General features: G+C 41.7%; 1 protein-coding gene across 1 annotated transcript in view; it reads left to right on the forward strand.

Moving 5' to 3' along the window:
- Cachd1 (cache domain containing 1) overlaps nt 1–19,557 on the forward strand; it is a 221,741-nt gene that overhangs the window by 192,717 nt on the left and 9,467 nt on the right. Inside the window, exons 17-27 of the mRNA XM_013020541.1 lie at nt 1,027–1,137; nt 5,939–6,061; nt 7,150–7,249; nt 7,340–7,456; nt 9,114–9,274; nt 9,592–9,678; nt 10,581–10,697; nt 12,467–12,618; nt 15,205–15,366; nt 17,240–17,317; nt 18,511–18,612. Of these exons, the coding sequence (XP_012875995.1) occupies nt 1,027–1,137; nt 5,939–6,061; nt 7,150–7,249; nt 7,340–7,456; nt 9,114–9,274; nt 9,592–9,678; nt 10,581–10,697; nt 12,467–12,618; nt 15,205–15,366; nt 17,240–17,317; nt 18,511–18,612 (1,310 nt within the window). The remainder of the gene's footprint in view (nt 1–1,026; nt 1,138–5,938; nt 6,062–7,149; nt 7,250–7,339; nt 7,457–9,113; nt 9,275–9,591; nt 9,679–10,580; nt 10,698–12,466; nt 12,619–15,204; nt 15,367–17,239; nt 17,318–18,510; nt 18,613–19,557) is intronic.

Here is a 19,557-nt window from a genome sequence, read left to right on the forward strand (position 1 = left end):
TAAAGTTCAGATATGATCAAAAGCACGAGACACATGATCATCTTAAATGACATCATCTTAAATGACATGATCATCTTAAATGGACACATAAATGGCAACCCCCTTGCACAATGGTTTGAAGTTAAAGAAGGAAAAAAACCTTAGCCAGGCACCAGTGGCTCATGCCTGTAATCCTTGCTACTCAGGAGGGAGATCTGAGGATCATGGTTCAAAGCCAGCTTGGGCAGAAAAGTTCCCATGAGACTCTTATCTTCAATTTACCATTCAAAAACCAGAAGTGGAGCTGTGACTCAAAGTGGTAGAGTGCTAGCCTTGAGCAAAAAGAGCTCAGGGGCAGCACCCAGGCCCTGATTTCAAGACCCATGACCTACCAAAAAAAGAAGAAAAAGAAAAACATCAGATATAAGCTAGACATGGTGTTAAACAGTACTCAGGAGGAGGAGGCAGGAAGATATCAAGTTTGAGGCCAGCCTGGACTATGTAATGAGACTCTGTATTTAAAAAAAAAAAAAGGAAAGAAATTCAAAGGCGTAAGATTTATACTGACCTCATTTCTGTTTTAAGAAAGAGAATTTCAGATTCTTTTAGCCTTTTCTATTGATACTATAGTCATACATAAAAACTTTAAGACTCCCTACTGTGTGCCAGTTCAAGCCCTTAATCCTAGCTACTCAGAGGGCTGAGATCTAAAGGTTAAGGGCTGAGATCTAAAGGTTAAGTTTCGAAGTCAGCCTGGGTAAGAAAGTCTGTGGAACTCTTATCTCCAAGTAACCACTTAAAAGCCAGAAGTGGTACATGGTTCACGTGGTAGAGTATTAATTAGCCTTGAGCACAGAAGTTTAGGAACAGTGCCTGGGCTGCCCCAAGGACTGACACAAAAACAACCAAATAAAAAAAAACTAAGATTCTTATGAACTTTAATGTTAATATAAGCACATAATATTTTTAGAATTACAACTTCACTCTTCTTTGAAATTGACAGGGTAGTTTTTTAGACCTAACATGTCTTTCTTTGGTCTCCTTTAGGTATCTTCATGCAGTAGCTAACCCGGGGTTGATTTCTTTGACTGGTCCTTACCTAGATGTTGGAGGTGCTGGTTATGTTGTGACCATCAGCCACACAATTCATTCGTCCAGGTAATATTTTAATTAACTTGTAGTTCATTTGTTTGAGTACCATCAAGAATATTTTAGAGACCAAGTAGAGTATGAGATACCAAAAGCTTGTGGAAAGAGCATGACCTTAGAAATGAGGCAAGCTAGGACTTGAGGTCTTTGCTGTGTTGCCTTGGTGACCTGAGCTTTCCCCTAATGCCTAGAAAATGGAGAGAATTCCTACTTCACAAGGTTATCTTGTGAGTTGGGTGAGTGAAAACCTTGAGGCCCTGCTCTAGGCAGCCAGGGTGACAAGAGGAGAAAAAGGAAAGAGGCTGAAGTCACTAGAGCTGTTTGTAGAAGTTCCAGTTTTCAAATGATGAGAGAAATATCAATGGAGCCTTTTTAATGAAAAAAGAAATACCAAAACATCAAATCTGTCTCCTCTTGTATTTGAGTTTAACTTCATAGAATTATATGAGTTTGGGGTTTTTTCATACATTTCGTTTTGGTGCCTTTGAAATAGTATCTCAAAAAATGGGAATGCCTTTTGAAAATGAATTTTTCCAGAATGTTATATGGTATCAGTATCACCATCTATATAGCTTTGTATTTCCTGAAGCAAAGTGAAGCTTCACTAATGAAGCTACAAATGTCAGTGAAAGCGTAGGTAGAAAGGCAAGTCACACACACACACACACACACACACACACACACACACACACTTAAACCCTTCATTAAATGAATCACTGTTTCTCCACTGCAACCAAGAAAGACCATATTTGACTTGTCCTGTGATGGTGCCTTATAGAGGGCAGATTTTCTTAGCTTGATGGCTTTTCACTTGTGCTCTTATGCCAAAAAATAGTAGAATTCCTCTAAGACAGGCTCATTGGGAAACAGCAGTGTGGAATTTCAATATGGTAGCCTGTGTTTCCAAACTATAGCCTTGGCAACCATACAGATGTTCATTCCTTTTGCAGGGCATGGTATCTGTCTCTGTCAGCTGCTTCTATAATACAGTAGTTCACACACAAAACAAGTAGACACTAATTTTAGAACAGATCTCTCAGTACTTTCCTTAACAGGCCATCTGTTGGGCATATGCCTACAAGTGTTAGGTGGTGAGACTTGTCACCCCTGCCTTATATCCTAATCAATGAAGGAAAAGTAAACAAAGACTGTTTCCTTGAGAATATCAGTCCTCTTGGAATTTGATTGTAATACAATAAGTTCAAATGGAGCCATTGCTACCGCGAAGCATGTCTTAGCCTTCAGGTATCTCATCAGGCTCTACTCCCTTTTGCAGGAGGGTAAGAATAGAGGCAGATTAGTATGCTTATGTAGGTAGATATACATGTTTTGATTGGTGTTTGAATGAGTGGAAGAATTTTGATTTGTTTTATTTACAAATATTTGTGGTGTCTTTCCAAATGAAGCCATGGCAGAAATACGATGAACTTTCAAGTTAGAAAATCCTGGGTTCAACTCTTCTTTTTTGGTAACCTTTTGATTGCATGTTTAACCTATATAAATTTAACAAAGCAAAATGTGACGGTGCCAATCCTAGATTCTGCCTAGTAATTCACTCAGTGAATATGTATTCTACAAGATAGGCTCTGCTCAATATGCAGACTTCATCATTTGAATATTTTGCTTGGTTAAGTATGAGTTGACTATTTAAAGCCGTGATTTTTTTATTTAACATTGCTGAGATTACAAATCAACTACCTGTTCTGGGGCTCAGTGAGAGTCTGAGGCTATGATGGAGGAATCAGTGGGTTTTGCAAAGGTTTTTTTTTTTTTCAGGTGATTACACATGATCTTGGCCTCATGTCAACTTGAGAGTCCAACCCCCTTTCTAAGATGTATTTAGGTAGATTTGCCATTCAGGGTTGTGTGACTATAAACAATCCTTTTGCCTTTGTTTCCATTCTAGGAAAGAGAAATACTAGGGCATGTCTTAAATGATTATTAAACTATGCCATGTGCTAGTGCCTTATACCTGTAATCCTTGCTACTCAGGGGGCTGAGATTTGAGGGTTGTGGTTTAAAGCCAGCCCCAGCAGGAAAGTCTGTAAGATTCTTGCCTCCAAGTAACTTCCAAAAGTCTAGAAGTTAAGGTATGGTTCAAGTGGCAGAGAGCCAGCCTTGAGTATAAAACCTAAACTGGATTCAAACTCCAGTACTGGGACACATACAAAGAATTAAACCAAATTGTGTGTGTGTGTGTGTGTGTGTGTTTTGTGTGTGTTTGTGTGTGTGTGTGTGTGTGTGTGTGTGTGTGTGTGTGTACCACACACACTGCCAGATACATGACAAGGATCCAAAAAAAATCTTATGTTTATTATTTTTCTGTTCCATGACCTCTTTGAGCCTTGTATATAAAACAGAGATAATGCTCATGTTGAACTGGTATGATGAAAATGAGAGATAATTCATGTAAAATGAGTGGCACTGCTATTGTTAAGACTCAAATAAGTGGGAACTATTTTCATTATACCATTCATGCTTTAAATACATGGCACCTTAACAGGTCAGAAGCTTGTGTGCAATCTCTTCCTTGCACACTTCATGAAGCATGTTGATTGACCTTGGTTTTCAGAAGTGGTTTGGCTGAGAATTAGGGGAAGGGTTTCCAAATTTACCACTCATTAGTGATGCTAAGTAGCTCAGCTGCAATTCTTCCATAGGCATTTTTGGTAGACTGAGTGAGAATCTAGGTTCATATTCTTGGAGAATAACAATGCTGCTTAAAGATGTACAGGTGACTGTAAAACTGTGAGACTGGAGAACTGGAAAACTGTGAAAATCTCAGGTATAAACAGTCCCATCTGTTATGCTTAGAAATGTAGGTTTGCCTGGATTTTTCTATGAATTTCTTTATGAGTTGCTATGGTAACAGTATCTAAAATACAGATGAAAATATAGATCTGACCTACATGGTCAAGAGACATGCTGTCTCTTAAGCACGTTGGTCATATTAAAGCAAATACCAGTTCTACAGGGGAAATTCAGAAATAAAATTTCTGAAACTCTGAGACAGCTGTGGTATTTAGGAAAGAAACAGAGTTGGGTACTGGTCTCTATACCATAAATAAAAGGTGATCCGACTTACCTCATGTAAATCTTGTTACCATTCTAAGCCTAATTTTTCACTCATAAAGTGTGAAGTATAATTCCTTTCTAGATTTTGCATAGGAAATCAAATAGTTTTTAATGGTTTAGAAACTCTTGATTGCCCTCTGATCTGCCCTACTACTCTTTGGAATTGAAGGTACTTGAATTTCCATGCCTGTATCCATTTGTTACTATGTGACGATGACTAAATAACTTATCTCCTAAGCATTAATATTCTTAAACTGATAAAGCCTAGTAAGGTGATATGAGAGGGCTGGAAGTATAGCTCAAGTGGTAGAGCACATGTGTAGCAATCATGAAGCCCTAAGTTCAAACCTCAATAATACAAACACACACACACACACACACACACACGAGATACTTTTTGTCATTTTCTTTCCATCCTTCTTTCTGTATAAAGAAAAATCAGGTAGGGTGGTGATAAATGATAGTCTCTTAAAAGTCCCATATTGAGTAAATCCTGAAAACCATTAGCCAAAGGAATACAGGAGCTTATGATCAAATGGTCCAGGCCCATCCAGTTCTCATGTGTATAGTTTTAAAAGACTAAAGGTTACAAGCTGGGCACCAGTGGCTCATGCCTATGATCTTAGCTACCCAGGAAGCTGGGATCTGAGGCTCATGGTTCAGAGCCAGTCTGGGCAAGAAAATCCATGAGACTTATCTCCAATTATCTATTCCAAAACTAAAACTGGAGCTTGGCTCAAATGGTAGAGCACTAGCCTTATGCACAAAAGCTCAGGGGCAGCCCTGACTGTGAGTTTGAGTCCCAGGGCCAGCACAAAAAAAAAAAAAAAATGAACAAAGCTTTCAAGAGAGATGCTGTGACATATCTAGCAATTCCTTGAAGCCCTTCTCTCTGAAAGAGTCAACCTACGCATGAGAGCTTAATCTTAGTGTTTTGTTTTCTTCTCAGTAACTTCTCCCTATTAGGTATTTCTCTATATGTTAGGCAGCTTGCTAATATTACAAACTTTCATTTTAATAGCAGGTTTACACAGTAGTAATTATTGTCTCCATTTTCCAATTAAATAGCATCCATGAAAGCCACATAAATAGAGGCCAGCAGGGCCACGGTTTGACATGAGGTCTACTGAAAACTTAGCAATGGCACTGTACTGTGATACCAAGGCATTCCTTTCTGTGACACCCCTCCTCTGAGAATAGATAGCATTGCAAGATGGAGCAAACAATGGCTTGTGAACCAGGTAACATGTGAGCTGTGCTTTGAGTCGAGGCCACCTTAGTGCTATGGAGAGGGGATTAGACTAGAACTAGTTTCCCCACTGAGTTTTGTGTGACCTAACACGAGTAAGATGACCTTTGTGGGATCTCAGTCCTTATCTACAAATGAAGGAAATAATTAAGAGGGTTGCTCAGGTTCCATTCCTAAAGGTTTACTACACGTAGCCATTGTATCCACCCTCATACTTCTGGACTCAGTGTTTTTGTTTTTTAACCACTCTCTCCACAACCGCTCATGTTCCACACTGGTCTTATTCAGAAAGTTACACATTAAATCTTAATGTTCTCTTTTATGAAATCTACACAATACATGAAATGAGCCATCTTTTTTCAGGCATAGGAAAAGAGCAGGAATAATGGGAATGTATTTCTGAGACTATCCAATGTCCCTGTGACCTGCTTTTACCTTAAATAAGCCATCCACTCTCTCTCTCTCATTGATCTTCCTCATATACAGCACACAGCTATCTTCTGGGCACACGGTGGCTGTGATGGGCATTGACTTCACACTTAGATACTTCTACAAGGTTCTGATGGACCTTTTACCAGTATGTAACCAAGATGGTGGCAACAAAATAAGGTAAGCTCTTTAGGGACACCATCTCTTGTGAACCCCTGAAATTCAAAGTGTAATGGTATCCATATAGTTATGGTCAGAAAGGGAATCGAATTCATGGCCCGAGGGTTCTATTATGGAGGTTTTTGTTCTTTTTCTCATCTTCCCTTTTCTAAGATGCATGCTGTTTATGATTTAGACAAATAGACACAGCACATAACAAGAGGAATATATAATGCTCCAAAGCTCTTGTTTCCCTCAAAGTCAGTAATTAGAGGCTTCCCATATCTTTGGTACTAGAAAGACCAGAGGGTACTTTAGGGTAGTACTTTTGATGTTAACTTAGTCATTAAACCCGTCTTTGTGAAATTTTAGCTGCTTAGACTGCTCTTTTTTACATTTCCCCAGAAAGAGGCTCGTGGAACTAAAAGTCTTTGCCTTCTGAATTTCAAAAGAACATGTCTGATCAAAGCAAGGGCATTCCCTTGATTTAATGCAGGCTGCTTTAAAAAAAAAAAAAAAAAAGCCTTCCTAATTCAATCTCATGGTCCACGCTTCGTGTCACTGCCGAATCTCCCATTGGTCTTTGATGGGGACATGCCAGATTGCTGACTGAGATGACTAATGTACAGGAAAAATAAGGCAGTAGATAGTCTTAATTAAAGCTGTTCTAGCCTTACTGTTTCCATCCAGTATGATTTTCTGTAAACCTTGAACGTTCTATTTTGTGTATGTCTATCACTGAGAGGGAAATGATATGATTCCCTTAAAAGTTGTTGCTATAAAGGCTCCAGTCTTTTTCCTCCCAGAAATTAACATCCCATTTCTACATCTTTGCAAAAGATTTTTAAGCCCTTCCTTGGGAATGTTCTGTCTGAACTATATAGATGACCACAGAGAGGTTTGAGGAACTCTGCATTCCAGGTGACCATCTACCTCAACAATAATGTACCTATCTAGCTGCCAGTCAGCTTTCTTTTATATCTTCCATGAATATTTCTTAAGAAGTTGAGATAATGGCCATTTGTTTCAAGACTAGCCAGGTAAACATTCCTCTGAAAGGCCAGACAAAGAGCTCAGGTGAATAAAGGACATCACTTCTTTGGGTACAGGTGCTTCATCATGGAGGACAGGGGTTACCTGGTGGCACACCCCACTCTCATTGATCCCAAAGGACATGCCCCTGTGGAACAACAGCATATCACCCACAAGGTACTTGTTGCCAAGCTGATGTGCTCGGGTCCCCAACAGCCAGCATTGCATTACCTGACATTTGTCTTCTATTCTCTTTGGCTGTGTTAGGAGCCTCTGGTAGCAAATGACATCCTAAACCATCCCAACTTTGTGAAGAAGAACCTGTGTAACAGCTTCAGTGACCGGACAGTCCAGAGGTTTTATAAATTCAACACTAGCCTTGTGGTGAGTTTTTTCCCTTGGCATTGTCAAATAGGATGTCTCTTCCCACTGTGGAATAGGAAACACAATAAAAATGAGTATTGCTGTCCCATATCCTTGCATTATAATTGCAGGAGCATAGCAAGGACAGGTCTCTAGTCCAGCTCCCACTTCGATGACTAGAGGATAGAAAAAGCCTAGAGTGGAGAAGGTCTTGCACTTGGTATTTTGTTTGGGGTTTGTTTGTTTAAAGATTCTTCCAATCCATGCCTTTGAAATCCATGCTGAAGCCTGTTCCCACACATTTGTAGAAGTGTACATGCTGCCATGTGTTTCTCTCTTCCTGTTGTCTTAAAATCATTTAATCTCCTTGAGTTCCTCAGACCAATTTATAATACCATTCCATTAAATGTGAACTTTCATGGAAGTCATCTGAAAATAAGCTCTTTTTGTGGCTTAGAAGACAGTGTATAATTTGAGGGTTACTTATAGGAAGTAAGTTTTAATTTAGATTAGGTGTTATGGAAATTGTTGAGTACATAACTAAAAATTAATTTTGCAACTGTTCTGGGTTAAGTCAAAAACCCTAAACTCAATTGAAAGTTGTAAGAATCAATTATCCAGTAGAAAAAAAGAGCCTAAAAATTGAATGTAATAATAGCAGAGTGTAGTGGCTCATGCCTGTAATCCTTGCTATTTGAGAGGTAGCAATCATGTTTCAATTCAAAGTCATGTTGGACAATATAGTTCTCAAGATCATATCTCAACCATAGCACAACATGCCTGTCAGCCCAGCTGTATAGGAAGTCTAAAAGGAAGATCACAGTCAGGTGAGTCCAGGTAAAATGTAAGACCCTATTCAATAACAAAGGCAAGAGGGCCTGGTATGATGGTTCAAGTCAAGTAGCAAGACTACCTCCCTAGCAAACATCAGGCTCATACGTCAAATCCCAATACCACCAAAAGGAAGACAAGTAGGTAGTTATGGAATGATGTCATCAAAGCAAGGGATGTCAGTACTACCCATTTAGACCTCATTTTAGAACAAACATGTTTTTTACAAAGGAAATTTTTTTTTTTTGCCCATCCTGGGGCTGGGCAGGCCCTGGCTCAGGGCCTGGGCACTGTCCCTGAGCTACTTTTGCTCAAGACTAGCGTTCTACCACTTGAGCCACAGCGCAACTTCTGCCTTTTTCTGTGTATGTGGTACTGAGGAATCAAACCCAGGGCTTCATGTGTGCTAGGCAAGCACTCTACCACTAAGCCACATACTCAGCCCAGAAAGATGATATTTAAGAACCATTATAAAATCAGCTATCCAAAAAAATAAATAAATAAAAAATAAAATCAGCTATCCAAATCTACATTTGTATAAGCATGTATAAAAGAGAACATAGATATATATGTACACAGCAGCTAAATAAGAATTATCTCTGATTGGTGGGATCATGAGTAATTCTTTCCCACATTCCCCTTTCAATCAGCAATGCTTGTATTTAGTTTCTCTCTGGACCACATTATGCCCACACCTTTGACAATGACTGTATACTATTTTTATAAGCAGAAACAAAGTCTTATTTTATGGTGTTTTCAGCAGATGGATGAAGGGATGTTTTCGCCAAGGAAAGGCTGAGTTTGGGCATTGTTGTCTGTCATTCCTGACACCTTGGTTTTTCTGTAGGGGGATCTGACGAACCTTGTGCATGGCAGCCACTGTTCTAAATACAGACTGACGAGGATCCCAGGGACCAATGCCTTTGTTGGCATTGTCAATGAGACGTGCGACTCCCTCGCTTTCTGTGCTTGTAGCATGGTGGACCGGCTCTGTCTCAACTGTCACCGGTAAAGACGGGCTGGCTTGTGGTCCCAGTTCACAGCACTGTTTAATATTCTAACTGATGCTGGGCATTTTGAAGTCATCCACAATATAAGGAGGGGGAGGGAAGTGTCCTGAGGAGAAGGAAAATATGGGTTACAGAATCTCTCTGAGCTGAGTGCTTTGCATGTCCTTACCCACATGGTAGCAGATTAAAGCCAATTGTATATTTAAACCTTCAGTGATAATGTCTATTTTAACCATCATTTGTAACTGGCAAAGGATTCTTATTTTTTACCATATGCTGTTGTTGGACTTGGTGAGTCTCTCTTTTGATTGACAGAATGGAACAAAATGAATGTGAATGTCCTTGTGAGTGCCCACTAGAGGTCAATGAGTGCACCGGCAACCTCACCAATGCAGAGAACAGGTAAGTGTGTGTGTGTGTGTGTGTGTGAGAGAGAGAGAGAGAGAGAGAGAGAGAAGAGAGCGAGAGACAGAGAATATATGTGTTTGTGTATATTTGATTTCTATATACAGAAATATATATAAAATACTATAAGGCCTCTTATAAATTTATTTTGGGTTTGGATATGCAAAGATGATTCGTTCTAATGGTGAACCTAGTGAGGCAGATTTCAAATTATATCCATTTTGTGGTTAAATTTAAATGCTTATAAATATCAAGAATGTAGATGCTATGTTAAAAAATAACTAAACTTATAAGCACTTACTAAATACCTATCATGTGTCCGGTACTTTATGCATACTAAGTCACTCAGTTTTTAGTTAACCTGTGATACGTATATAGATAGTTATTATGCATGCACTCACAGATTGTACATGCACTCACAGATGGTATAGCGTCACTTATTACTTATCAGCAGACTGTAAGACCTGTTATTCATGATTAATATCTTCCCAATAGCTCCAAACAGTGTATATACCAATACAGTATATGTTTGTTTAGACATAGGGAAAAAGCCCTCATTAATATCAGCTAATACTATTTACCTTGGAAAAGTAAGATAGAGAACTTTGAGCAAGGGAGGTAATGCTCACTTTTGGTTTTATGCAGCCCTGCAGTGTTTAATATTAATGATTTCATACATATATGTATGTCACAGATATATGCACATATATTATTTCTAGTGTACATAGATATAAACAAATTGGGGCTCAGAGTAGTGAGGTAATGGACCCAAGGTTTTAAAGAGTACCAGAGCCAGGAGTGCAACTCAGATGTGACTAACCCTGTCAACAATCAGGGGCAAAATGAGCTCAGATGGTAGATAGTGTGGATCCTGACCTTAAGACTTGTTTCCTGCATAGAAACCCAAGCTGTGAGGTCCACCAGGAGCCTGTGACGTACACAGCTATTGATCCTGGCCTGCAGGATGCTCTGCACCAGTGTGTCAACAGCAGGTGCAGCCAGAGGATTGAGAGTGGGTAAGCACACCAGCTGAGAACAGCAGCCTGCAACCTTGTCAAGATTTCCCCTCCATGTTTATCTTCCTACTACGGGTGCTCTAAAAAGATACCCATTTTTCAGCTCAGACACAAATTTCCATAAGCCTTCTGTCCACCCAATTAGATGTCCAGTTCCCACTTTTACCGTTATTTGGCATTTGTATAATAGGCTAGAGGCCTCATCTGTGGTGGGAGAGTGTTTCTTGAAATAAATGAGGGGACACTTGAGATAAAGAAGCAAGACACAGTAACAGGATTACCAGGGCCCAGAAAGAAAAGCCAGCTGTTATGGCCCCTGTGATACCTTGAAACTTGTTCATTTTCCTTTCTTAGAAAATATATGTGAGCTAGTGCCAGTGGCTCACACCTATAATCCTAGCTACTCAGGAGGCTGAGCTCTGAGGATCTCGGTTCAAAGCCAGCCTAGGCAAGAAAGTCCACGAGACCCTTATCTCCAATTAACCACCAGAAAACCAGAAGTGGTGCTGTAGCTCAAGTGGTAGATTATTTGCTTTGAGCTGAAGAGCTTAGGGACAGTGCCCAGGCCCCAGAGCCCAGAGTTCAAGCCCCACAACCAACCAAAAAAAAAAAAGGGTATCTGATTCTTGGCAGATTTTTAAAATTTGTCTGTTTTTCTTTTTATTATTTTTCTCAGCAGTACTAGGATTCACACTTTCTGGGATCAACACTTGAACCACCCTAAGTGGCACTTTTTGCATTGGTTATTTTTGAGATGGGGGGGTCTCACTTTTTGCCCAGGCTGGTTTGGATCACATATTTACACTTCCTGTGTAACTAGGTACATGCTACCACATCACCTTTTTATGAGGTAGAGATAGGGTATTCACAAACTTTGTGACTAGGCTGATCTCCAACCACAATCCTCCCAATCTCAGCCTCCCAAGGAGCTGGGATTACAGGTATGTTCCTCCATGCCTGTCTAAATGGCACTTTGGAAACAAAAATCTACATGTTTCCTACTCTCCCTACTCTTTGCAAGGGTGTTTTGGACGAGACATCATGGATCAGTGGCTATGGTAGACCAAGAAGGGTAGGAAGAGCAATTAGATAGATCATAGCTGGTGGTTACCATTTGATGAAGCAGAATAAAGGTATAGAAGGAACAGCCAGCTCTACTTTTGTTCCTTCAGCAGAGGAAGTGTCTACCATTGCATTGGTTAATTGGGGATGTTATAAGGAAACCCATACCAATTAGGTTTGAGAAACACTGACAGTGATGTGTTCTCTTAAGAGTCATTGTGCACAGAATATATTAAAGGCTCAAAGAAATTGCCTGTTAGGAAATCTGTTTTAACTGGCCCAGTAATTCCTAAATGTATTTGACTCTTTCCTTTTTATTTAAATGATGACCACACATGGGAGATGTTAGACCAAAAAAAAAATCTAAGAAACCTTGGGGACCATTTCCATTTGGTAATTTTTTAAGGACGATTTTGAATAACCCTGCAATAATCCATAATGTGTGGATGCCCTGATTTTAATTCACAGGATAGTTGCATTTCTCTTGTTTGCATGTAGTTGAAAGGTGATAAACTAGCTCTCCCTAGCAGATTATTGCTAATACAATTTTATAAGGAAAGAGAATGCCAGGGCAATACTAACAGTACTACTAAGTCATGGATCCCAGAGAACTATGCAGTGCTCTGGCTGCATGCTCCTCCACCCCACCCCACCCCACCCCACTCCACTCCTGTGCTTTCTGTAGCACAGAACCTTGTCTCCGGCAGGGACTGCTTCGGTGTGCTCGACTGTGAATGGTGTATGGTGGACAGTGATGGGAAGACTCACTTGGACAAATCTTACTGTGCACCCCAGAAGGAATGCTTTGGGGGGATTGTGGGAGCCAAAAGTCCCTACGTTGACGACATGGGAGCCATAGGTATGTATATGGGGAACGTCGAGCAATTTTGATTTTTAGATACTATCTTCCTGCCTCTGTCCTAGGACCGAGTGCTTTAAATAATAATCCTCAGCCCAACTTTTCCTGATTCCTTTGACAGTAGTCTTTTTTTTTTTTGGGGGGGGGGTCCGGTCGTGGGGCCTGAACTCTGGGCCTGTGCCCTGTCCCTCACCTCTTCAGCTCAAGGCTAGTGCTCTACCACTTGAGCCAGAGCACCACTTCTGGCTTTTTCCATTTTTGCTTATGTGGTGCTGAGGAATCGAACCCAGGGCCTCAGGCATGCAAGGCAAGCGCTCTACCACTGAGCCACCTACAGTAGTCTTCAGTTACAAAACTCCCAGCCCCTACAGTAGTCTTCAGTTACAAAACTGAGGCAGATAATTACCTTCAGAGTTGGCTCGATACTCTGTACAGAGACAGCAAAGCGGCCAACTCATCTTGCCAAATTTTGCAAGCCTGGAATTCATCCCCATAAAGCTTGCTCTGAGAAACACAGGCCCTGATTTCCGCATGGCTGAACTTGGGAGTGTGTTTGAATGCACCCCGCAGCTGTCAGAAACTCGCAGCCCGCAGTGTGCAGAACCATCACAGCTTGTCTCTTCCCAGCTTTCCTTCTTGTCTCTCTCCTTGTAATCTTCACAGGGCGGGAGTTTTACAGCTCCAAGTCAGTATTTAGGGGATAGGGTCAGGAGACAGCAGAACAATCCAGCATCTTAGGAGAGGGGACAGGGATACCAAATGGAGGACAGCCCCAGGGATCCAGCCCCAAAAGCTGCAGAATGCTGCCAAGGAGCCTTTTCTAGAATTAACCCCAAGTATTCATTTTTAGCTGGCAGGTGCACCAAATATTTGAAGCTTTAGTTAATACAGGGGCTCTTCAAATTATGATTGGGAATAAATCCCGACCTACCCATCCTGAGTTAAAATAATAAGTTGAAGTGCATTGGCTCTACCTAGCCCATCAAATGTTAACAACAGTACACAGTAGGGTGCAGGCAGCTTACCCTTGTGATCCTGTGGCTGAGAGAGCTGCCACCACCCAGAGTCATGAAACAGGATCCTGCCTCATGTCACTAGCCTAGGAAAGGACACTGATTCCAAATCAACGACAGTTTCCACAGAATTCATTCACTTCTCTATCATCAAAATGCTGGGGGGAAAAGTCATATCATCAAAAGTTAGGGATTGTCTAACATTGATGTGAGTGTGAGTGTGTGTGTGTGCACACAAGAACGCACCAGTACTAAATCTTAAACTTAGGGCCTGAGTGTTGTCCCTTACCCTTTTCACTGAAAGCTGATGCTCTACCACTCGAGGTTTTTTGGTGATTAATTGGAGATAAGCACCTCATGGATTTTCCTGCCAAAGTTGTTCATACCTCAGCCTCCTGAGTAGCTAGGATGATAGGCATAAGCCACCAGCCCCTAGCTCCAATCTTGATTTTTTAATAGCTACCCCATGAATAAGTCTCCCTAGAAGAATAAAGGCCCTTATGTAAGGGAAGGTTTGGGTTTTATTATTATTATTTATTGTTATTTTTAAAGGTGATGTACAGAGGGATTACAGTTATATGAGTCAGATAATGAGTACATTTCCTTTCCTACAGTGTCTTCCCTTCCCTCTCTCCTAGTCCCTCCCTCACATCTCCACCCACAGTTGTATAGTTTATTTTCATCAGTGTCCAGTGAGCTCTACTGCTGTACTTTTTCACCCCTTATCCCTTGAATGTTGTACCCTCTCCACCACCCTCCTGAAGATACAAAGATGCACATACACATAAATAAAGAAAAGATGACAGAATCATCAAGAAATAAAAATGTTAGAAAAGAGAGAGAGCTTGCTTCCATATCAAATGACATAATTTTATTCTTTCTAATGGCTGTGTACAATTCCACTGTGTATAGGTACCACATTTTGGGGATCCACTCATCAATTGTGGGGCATCTGGGCTGTTTCCTTCTCTTAGCTATTGTGAATAGTGTGGCAATGAACATGGATGTGCAGGAAGGGAAGGTTTTGAACTTGCCTATTACTAATGAACCAAGTGGGGACACACAGCTGAGGTGAATTATGAAGTCATTCTGTGCCCACTTGCACTTCCTAGTGGGAAGAGCAGAGTAGATGCCCTGGAATTCCACCTGTTTGGCACTTATTATTATTGTTATTATTATTGCTATTCATGTCTCTTGTTTCAGAGTCATAGAACATCCCCCTCCCTGGGCCCCAGATAGGCCCAGAGTGCCCTGGCCTATGTACCCAGTAATATTTCCTCTCTTCCAAGAGTAGCAAGCACTCTGTTAGCTCTGGATGCTATGTATACAGGAATCTCCAAACGCCCACTTGCAGCAAGCCTTGCCCTGTATGCTCTTGCTCTGTTCTAGCAACCAACAGTTAAGAACCTAGAGTGAAGTCTTGGGTCCTACATTCTGGTGGGTATTTCTTGAAGAGCTTGGAGGCATATCACAGCTGTTCACCAATACCCCTGCCACGGTGGCCTTTCCCATGTCACCACCTACCTTCCACCACTGGTGGGATATCTTAGAAACATCTGCTTGTTTACTGCAGGTGATGAGGTGATCACCTTAAACATGATCAAGAGTGCTCCCGTGGGACCTGTGGCCGGAGGGATCATGGGCTGCATCATGGTGCTAGTGCTGGCAGTATATGCCTACCGCCACCAGATCCATCGCCGAAGTCACCAACATATGTCTCCTCTTGCTGCCCAAGGTGAGTGCAGAGGGAATCCCAGAGGCTCCTGTGGGTTGTCCAGCTTCTTTGGAATCATTTAAGACATTTCAGCAAGTTAGTGCCTAAATCCTGCCACCCTCCAAGAACTCTCCTCTCTTCTAGCCTACACTATATACTAGCTTGCCACAGTCTGCTATGGGTAGGTAAGTCAGAGGATCTGGGTGCAGGGTAGAAAATTTTGTGTCTCAGACACACTGCCCTTGCAGTTCTGTAAAGATGAGTGAATCAGGGATACCCCAGATCATTAGTGCCATGATCACAAGTTCATATCATTGCAACTGCTATTACGTGTGTCAATCTCTTGTCTCCCTTGGAGGACTGAGGCTTGAATTTAGGGCTTTGGATTGGCTAGGAAGGTACTGTATTGCAGAGCCACACCTACTGCACTCTTTTGCACTGGTAATTCTGAAATAGGGACTCACTTTTTCCTTGGGCACTCCACCTATTTTATACTTCCCTACAGTAGCTGGGATAACGCATGCACATCTCCATGCTCACCTTCTTCCTTTGAGGTAGAGTCTCACAAACTCTTATGTCTAGACTGGCCTGGAATTGTGACCTTCCCTCATCTCAGCCTCCCAGGTGGCTGGGATGACAGGAACATGGCACTCTACCCAACTATTGGTTGAAAAGGGGTCTAGTCTGTTTGCTTCAGACTGCAGTCCTTCCAGTCTGCTTCCCACATAGCTAGAATTACAGTTATCAGTGTCACGAAAATAGTTGTTTATCTGAAAAGAGTCATTAAACCCAAGTACAAAAGAACTCATCTGTAAACATGACCTTGATACCAAGAGTTTTAAGCCTGTTGTTTGTACTTGCATGTGTGTGTCTGTCTGTCTATAGCTGGATCTATGTCTGTATGTGTGTGGTCTATCTGTACTGAAGTTTGAATTCAGGGCCTGAATGTTGTCCCTTTGACGTGTGTGTATGTGTGTGTGTGTGTGTCTGTGTGTCTGTGTCTGTGTGTCTGTGTCTGTGTCTGTGTCTGCGCGCGCATATGCACACGCATTCTACCACTTAAGCCACAGATTGACTTCTGGCTTTTTGGTGGTTAATTGGAGATAAAAATCTCTTGGACTTTTCTGCCCAGGCTGGCTTTGAATCACAACCCTCAGATCTCAGCCTCCTAGCTAAGATTAGAGGTGTGACCCACTGGCTCCTGGCTTATCCATACTTACTAAAAGGAACAAGACCATTTAATGGTCATCCCCAGTCCCCCAGGGATGTGCTAACCTGACCTTTACAAAAATGGTTTATCTTTCTCCCTGGCCACTTCCTCAGCCTTGCAGCAGTAGTAACAGGTTGATGCTCTCGACCATTTGGTGACTACAGGGGAAATATTGCCTGAGTTAACCCGAGAGATGGTGACAGAGCCTGCCTTTGTTGAGATTTGGCTAAGCAAGGATGACCATCATCCAGTGTTGCCTTAGGTTTAGCCTTTGACAAGTTTTTGTAATACTACTGAGTCAGCAGTCAGCCGTGGGTTAGACCCTTTTTCTCCCATATCAGGGACTTTAGGAGAAATTAGCCATTATTTGGCTCCATCAACTTCTTTTCTCCTTTTAGTCTCTGTTTCCTCCTTTTAAAAGTGTGATGGGCTGGGGACATTAGTTCATTCCCTTCTAAAATGAGATTCACTCTTTCTGTTGTTTCTGTTTTGTCTGTGTGAGGGATTGAACCCAGCACATGCTAGGCAAGCATCTTCCATGGAGCTAAATCCCAAACTACGTCCCAGATACACGCTGGATGGAATGCTGTCACCCAGCCATCACATGATTGCTCAGCAGGGTATTAAAGTGGGTGGTTTTGTTTGATTAAATAGTCATGTTTCTCTCTTTTTAATGATGGGTAGAAATGTCAGTGCGTATGTCCAACCTGGAGAATGACAGAGATGAAAGAGACGAGGACAGCCACGAAGACAGGGGCATCAGTGAGTATCCAGCTGCCTTGTGCAGCCGTTGTCAGCAGGAGGCAAATCCAGAATAAATATTCCTTCTCATGTCCTTTTGGCTTGTATTAAAATTTAAGAAGCTTTGACAGTTGGCTGCGTTTCTTTTTTTTCTTTCTATCCCACTCTCCCTTTTTTGTTAGGAATAAGTGAAGGGCTTTGCTTTGTTTTGGAAAAATCTCAGAAGATTTTTTTTTTTTTTGGCATCAAGTGGCCTAAAAAAGCTTGGTTATGCTTTCCTTTCATTCTCCCCCTCATTAACTTTCCAACATAGTGTTTTAAAAAGAGAAAGTTTCTAGGATGCATTTGTTTAGTCCCTTAGCTAGTGTACACAGTACATGGGGGGGGAGAGCATTTTCTTTATCAAAAGAGAGTCCTGTTGTTGTTGAGGTGCTCTGACCTTCATTCCGCTCCCTGAGAAATGAAGTTGTGGGAGTAAGTACCTCTCCCTGTATTCAGCCCTCCTCTCCTCCCCTCCCTTCCCTTCCCTAATCTTCTCTTCCCTCCCCTCCCCTCCCCTCCCCTGCCCCCTCCTTTCCTCTCTTCTCCTCTCCCCTTCTCTTCCCTCCCCTCCTCTCCTTTCTATCTCTCCTAAGATTTTGTTTTGTCTAGTGTTGTGTTTGGTGCTGGTGTTGGGCCTGAACTCAGGGCTTGGATATTGTCCCTTAGGTTTTTCACTCAGGGATAGCACTCTACTATTTAGGCCACAGTTCCACTGCCAGCTTTTTGCTGATTAATTAGGAATAAGAACAAACTTTCCTGCTCAGGCTAGCGCCAAACATCCTCAGTACCCAGTCTCCTGAGTAGCTAGGATTATAGGTGTGAACCACCAGTGCCTAGCCCTAGAATTCTTTTAAAAGTTATCCAGGCACCAGTAATTCATGCCCATAATCCTAGCTACTGAGGAGACTCTTTTCTCCCATTAACTACCAAAAAGCTGGAAGTAGAGTTGTGGCTTAAGGATAGATCACTATCCTTGAGCAAAAGAAACTCAGGGATAGGGCCCAGGCTCTGAGTTCAAGCCCTAGGACCAGCACCAAAACAAAACAAATATTATTTAGTCTAGCTGTCAGAGTACTCTGCTAATGTGTGACAGCGCATGCTCAGAGCAGGGGCGCTGACCACCATGAAGGTGCTGGGCATGGGTGGTGCTAACTCTCCTTGTCTTCCCGCAGTCAGTAATACCCGGTTCATAGCCGCAGTCATTGAACGGCACGCACACAGTCCAGAAAGGAGGCGGCGCTACTGGGGCCGGTCAGGAACAGAAAGTGATCATGGTAAGATCTGGTTTCCTGTGTGAGAACCTATGAGATGACTATCGCACACACCTACTCCCCTTCTCCCCGCTCTCCTGCTCTGTGCTTGATTTCTTATCAATTTCTATAGTTATTATTAAGGTGGTATACAGAGGAGATACCATTTCCTGAGTCAGTAATGAGAGTACATTTCTTTTTTATTTTGGATAATGTCATCTCTTCTTTTACTTTCCCCCAGTTTCTTCTTCCCATCTCTGCCCACAAGTTACATAGGTCATTTTTCACATCATTTTTCACAGCATGATTGCCTTTGTTCACCCTTCCTGTGCCCTTTCCTCTACCCCAACCCTAAAAAAAAAAAAAAACAGTAACAACAACAAAAGCATGTTTCCATTTCCCAGAGTTCATTTTAATAAATAGTATTTTAAATGCTCAGAGAAGTTACATTTGAGTCCCTCTCTTTAAGGTGTCCTCCTTTAGTCTGATAATTTGTGTGGGAATGCAGAGTCCTGAATAGGTTATCTAACTTCCCCATATGAGGGAAAACATGCACCACTGGTTCTCTGAACTTGGCTTATCTCACTTAGAACAAACCTCATGAGTTGTTGGAGGTCCATCCATTTCCCTGAAAATCCCTTTCCCTTCTAATGGATGAGTAAAATTCCGTGTGTGTGTGTGTGTGTGTGTGTGTGTGTGTGTGTGTGTGTGTATCACCATTTACTCATCTACTCACCTGTTGTGGGGCATCTGGGCTGTTTCTATAATTTGGCTATTGAGAATAGTGGAGCAGTAAATATGGATGTGCAAGTGTCTTTACCATACCTTGAACATTTCGTGTTTGTGGTACTGGAGTTTGAACTCAGAGCCTTGTATTTGCTAGGTAGGCATGCCATCACTTAAGCTATACCCCCAGCTCTTATTTGCTTTAGTTAATTCTCAGATGAAGCCATGTATATTTTTGCCCAG

Source organism: Dipodomys ordii, unplaced genomic scaffold, assembly GCF_000151885.1.
Source record: "Dipodomys ordii isolate 6190 unplaced genomic scaffold, Dord_2.0 Scaffold51, whole genome shotgun sequence".
In the NCBI taxonomy this organism is placed as follows: domain Eukaryota; kingdom Metazoa; phylum Chordata; class Mammalia; order Rodentia; family Heteromyidae; genus Dipodomys; species Dipodomys ordii.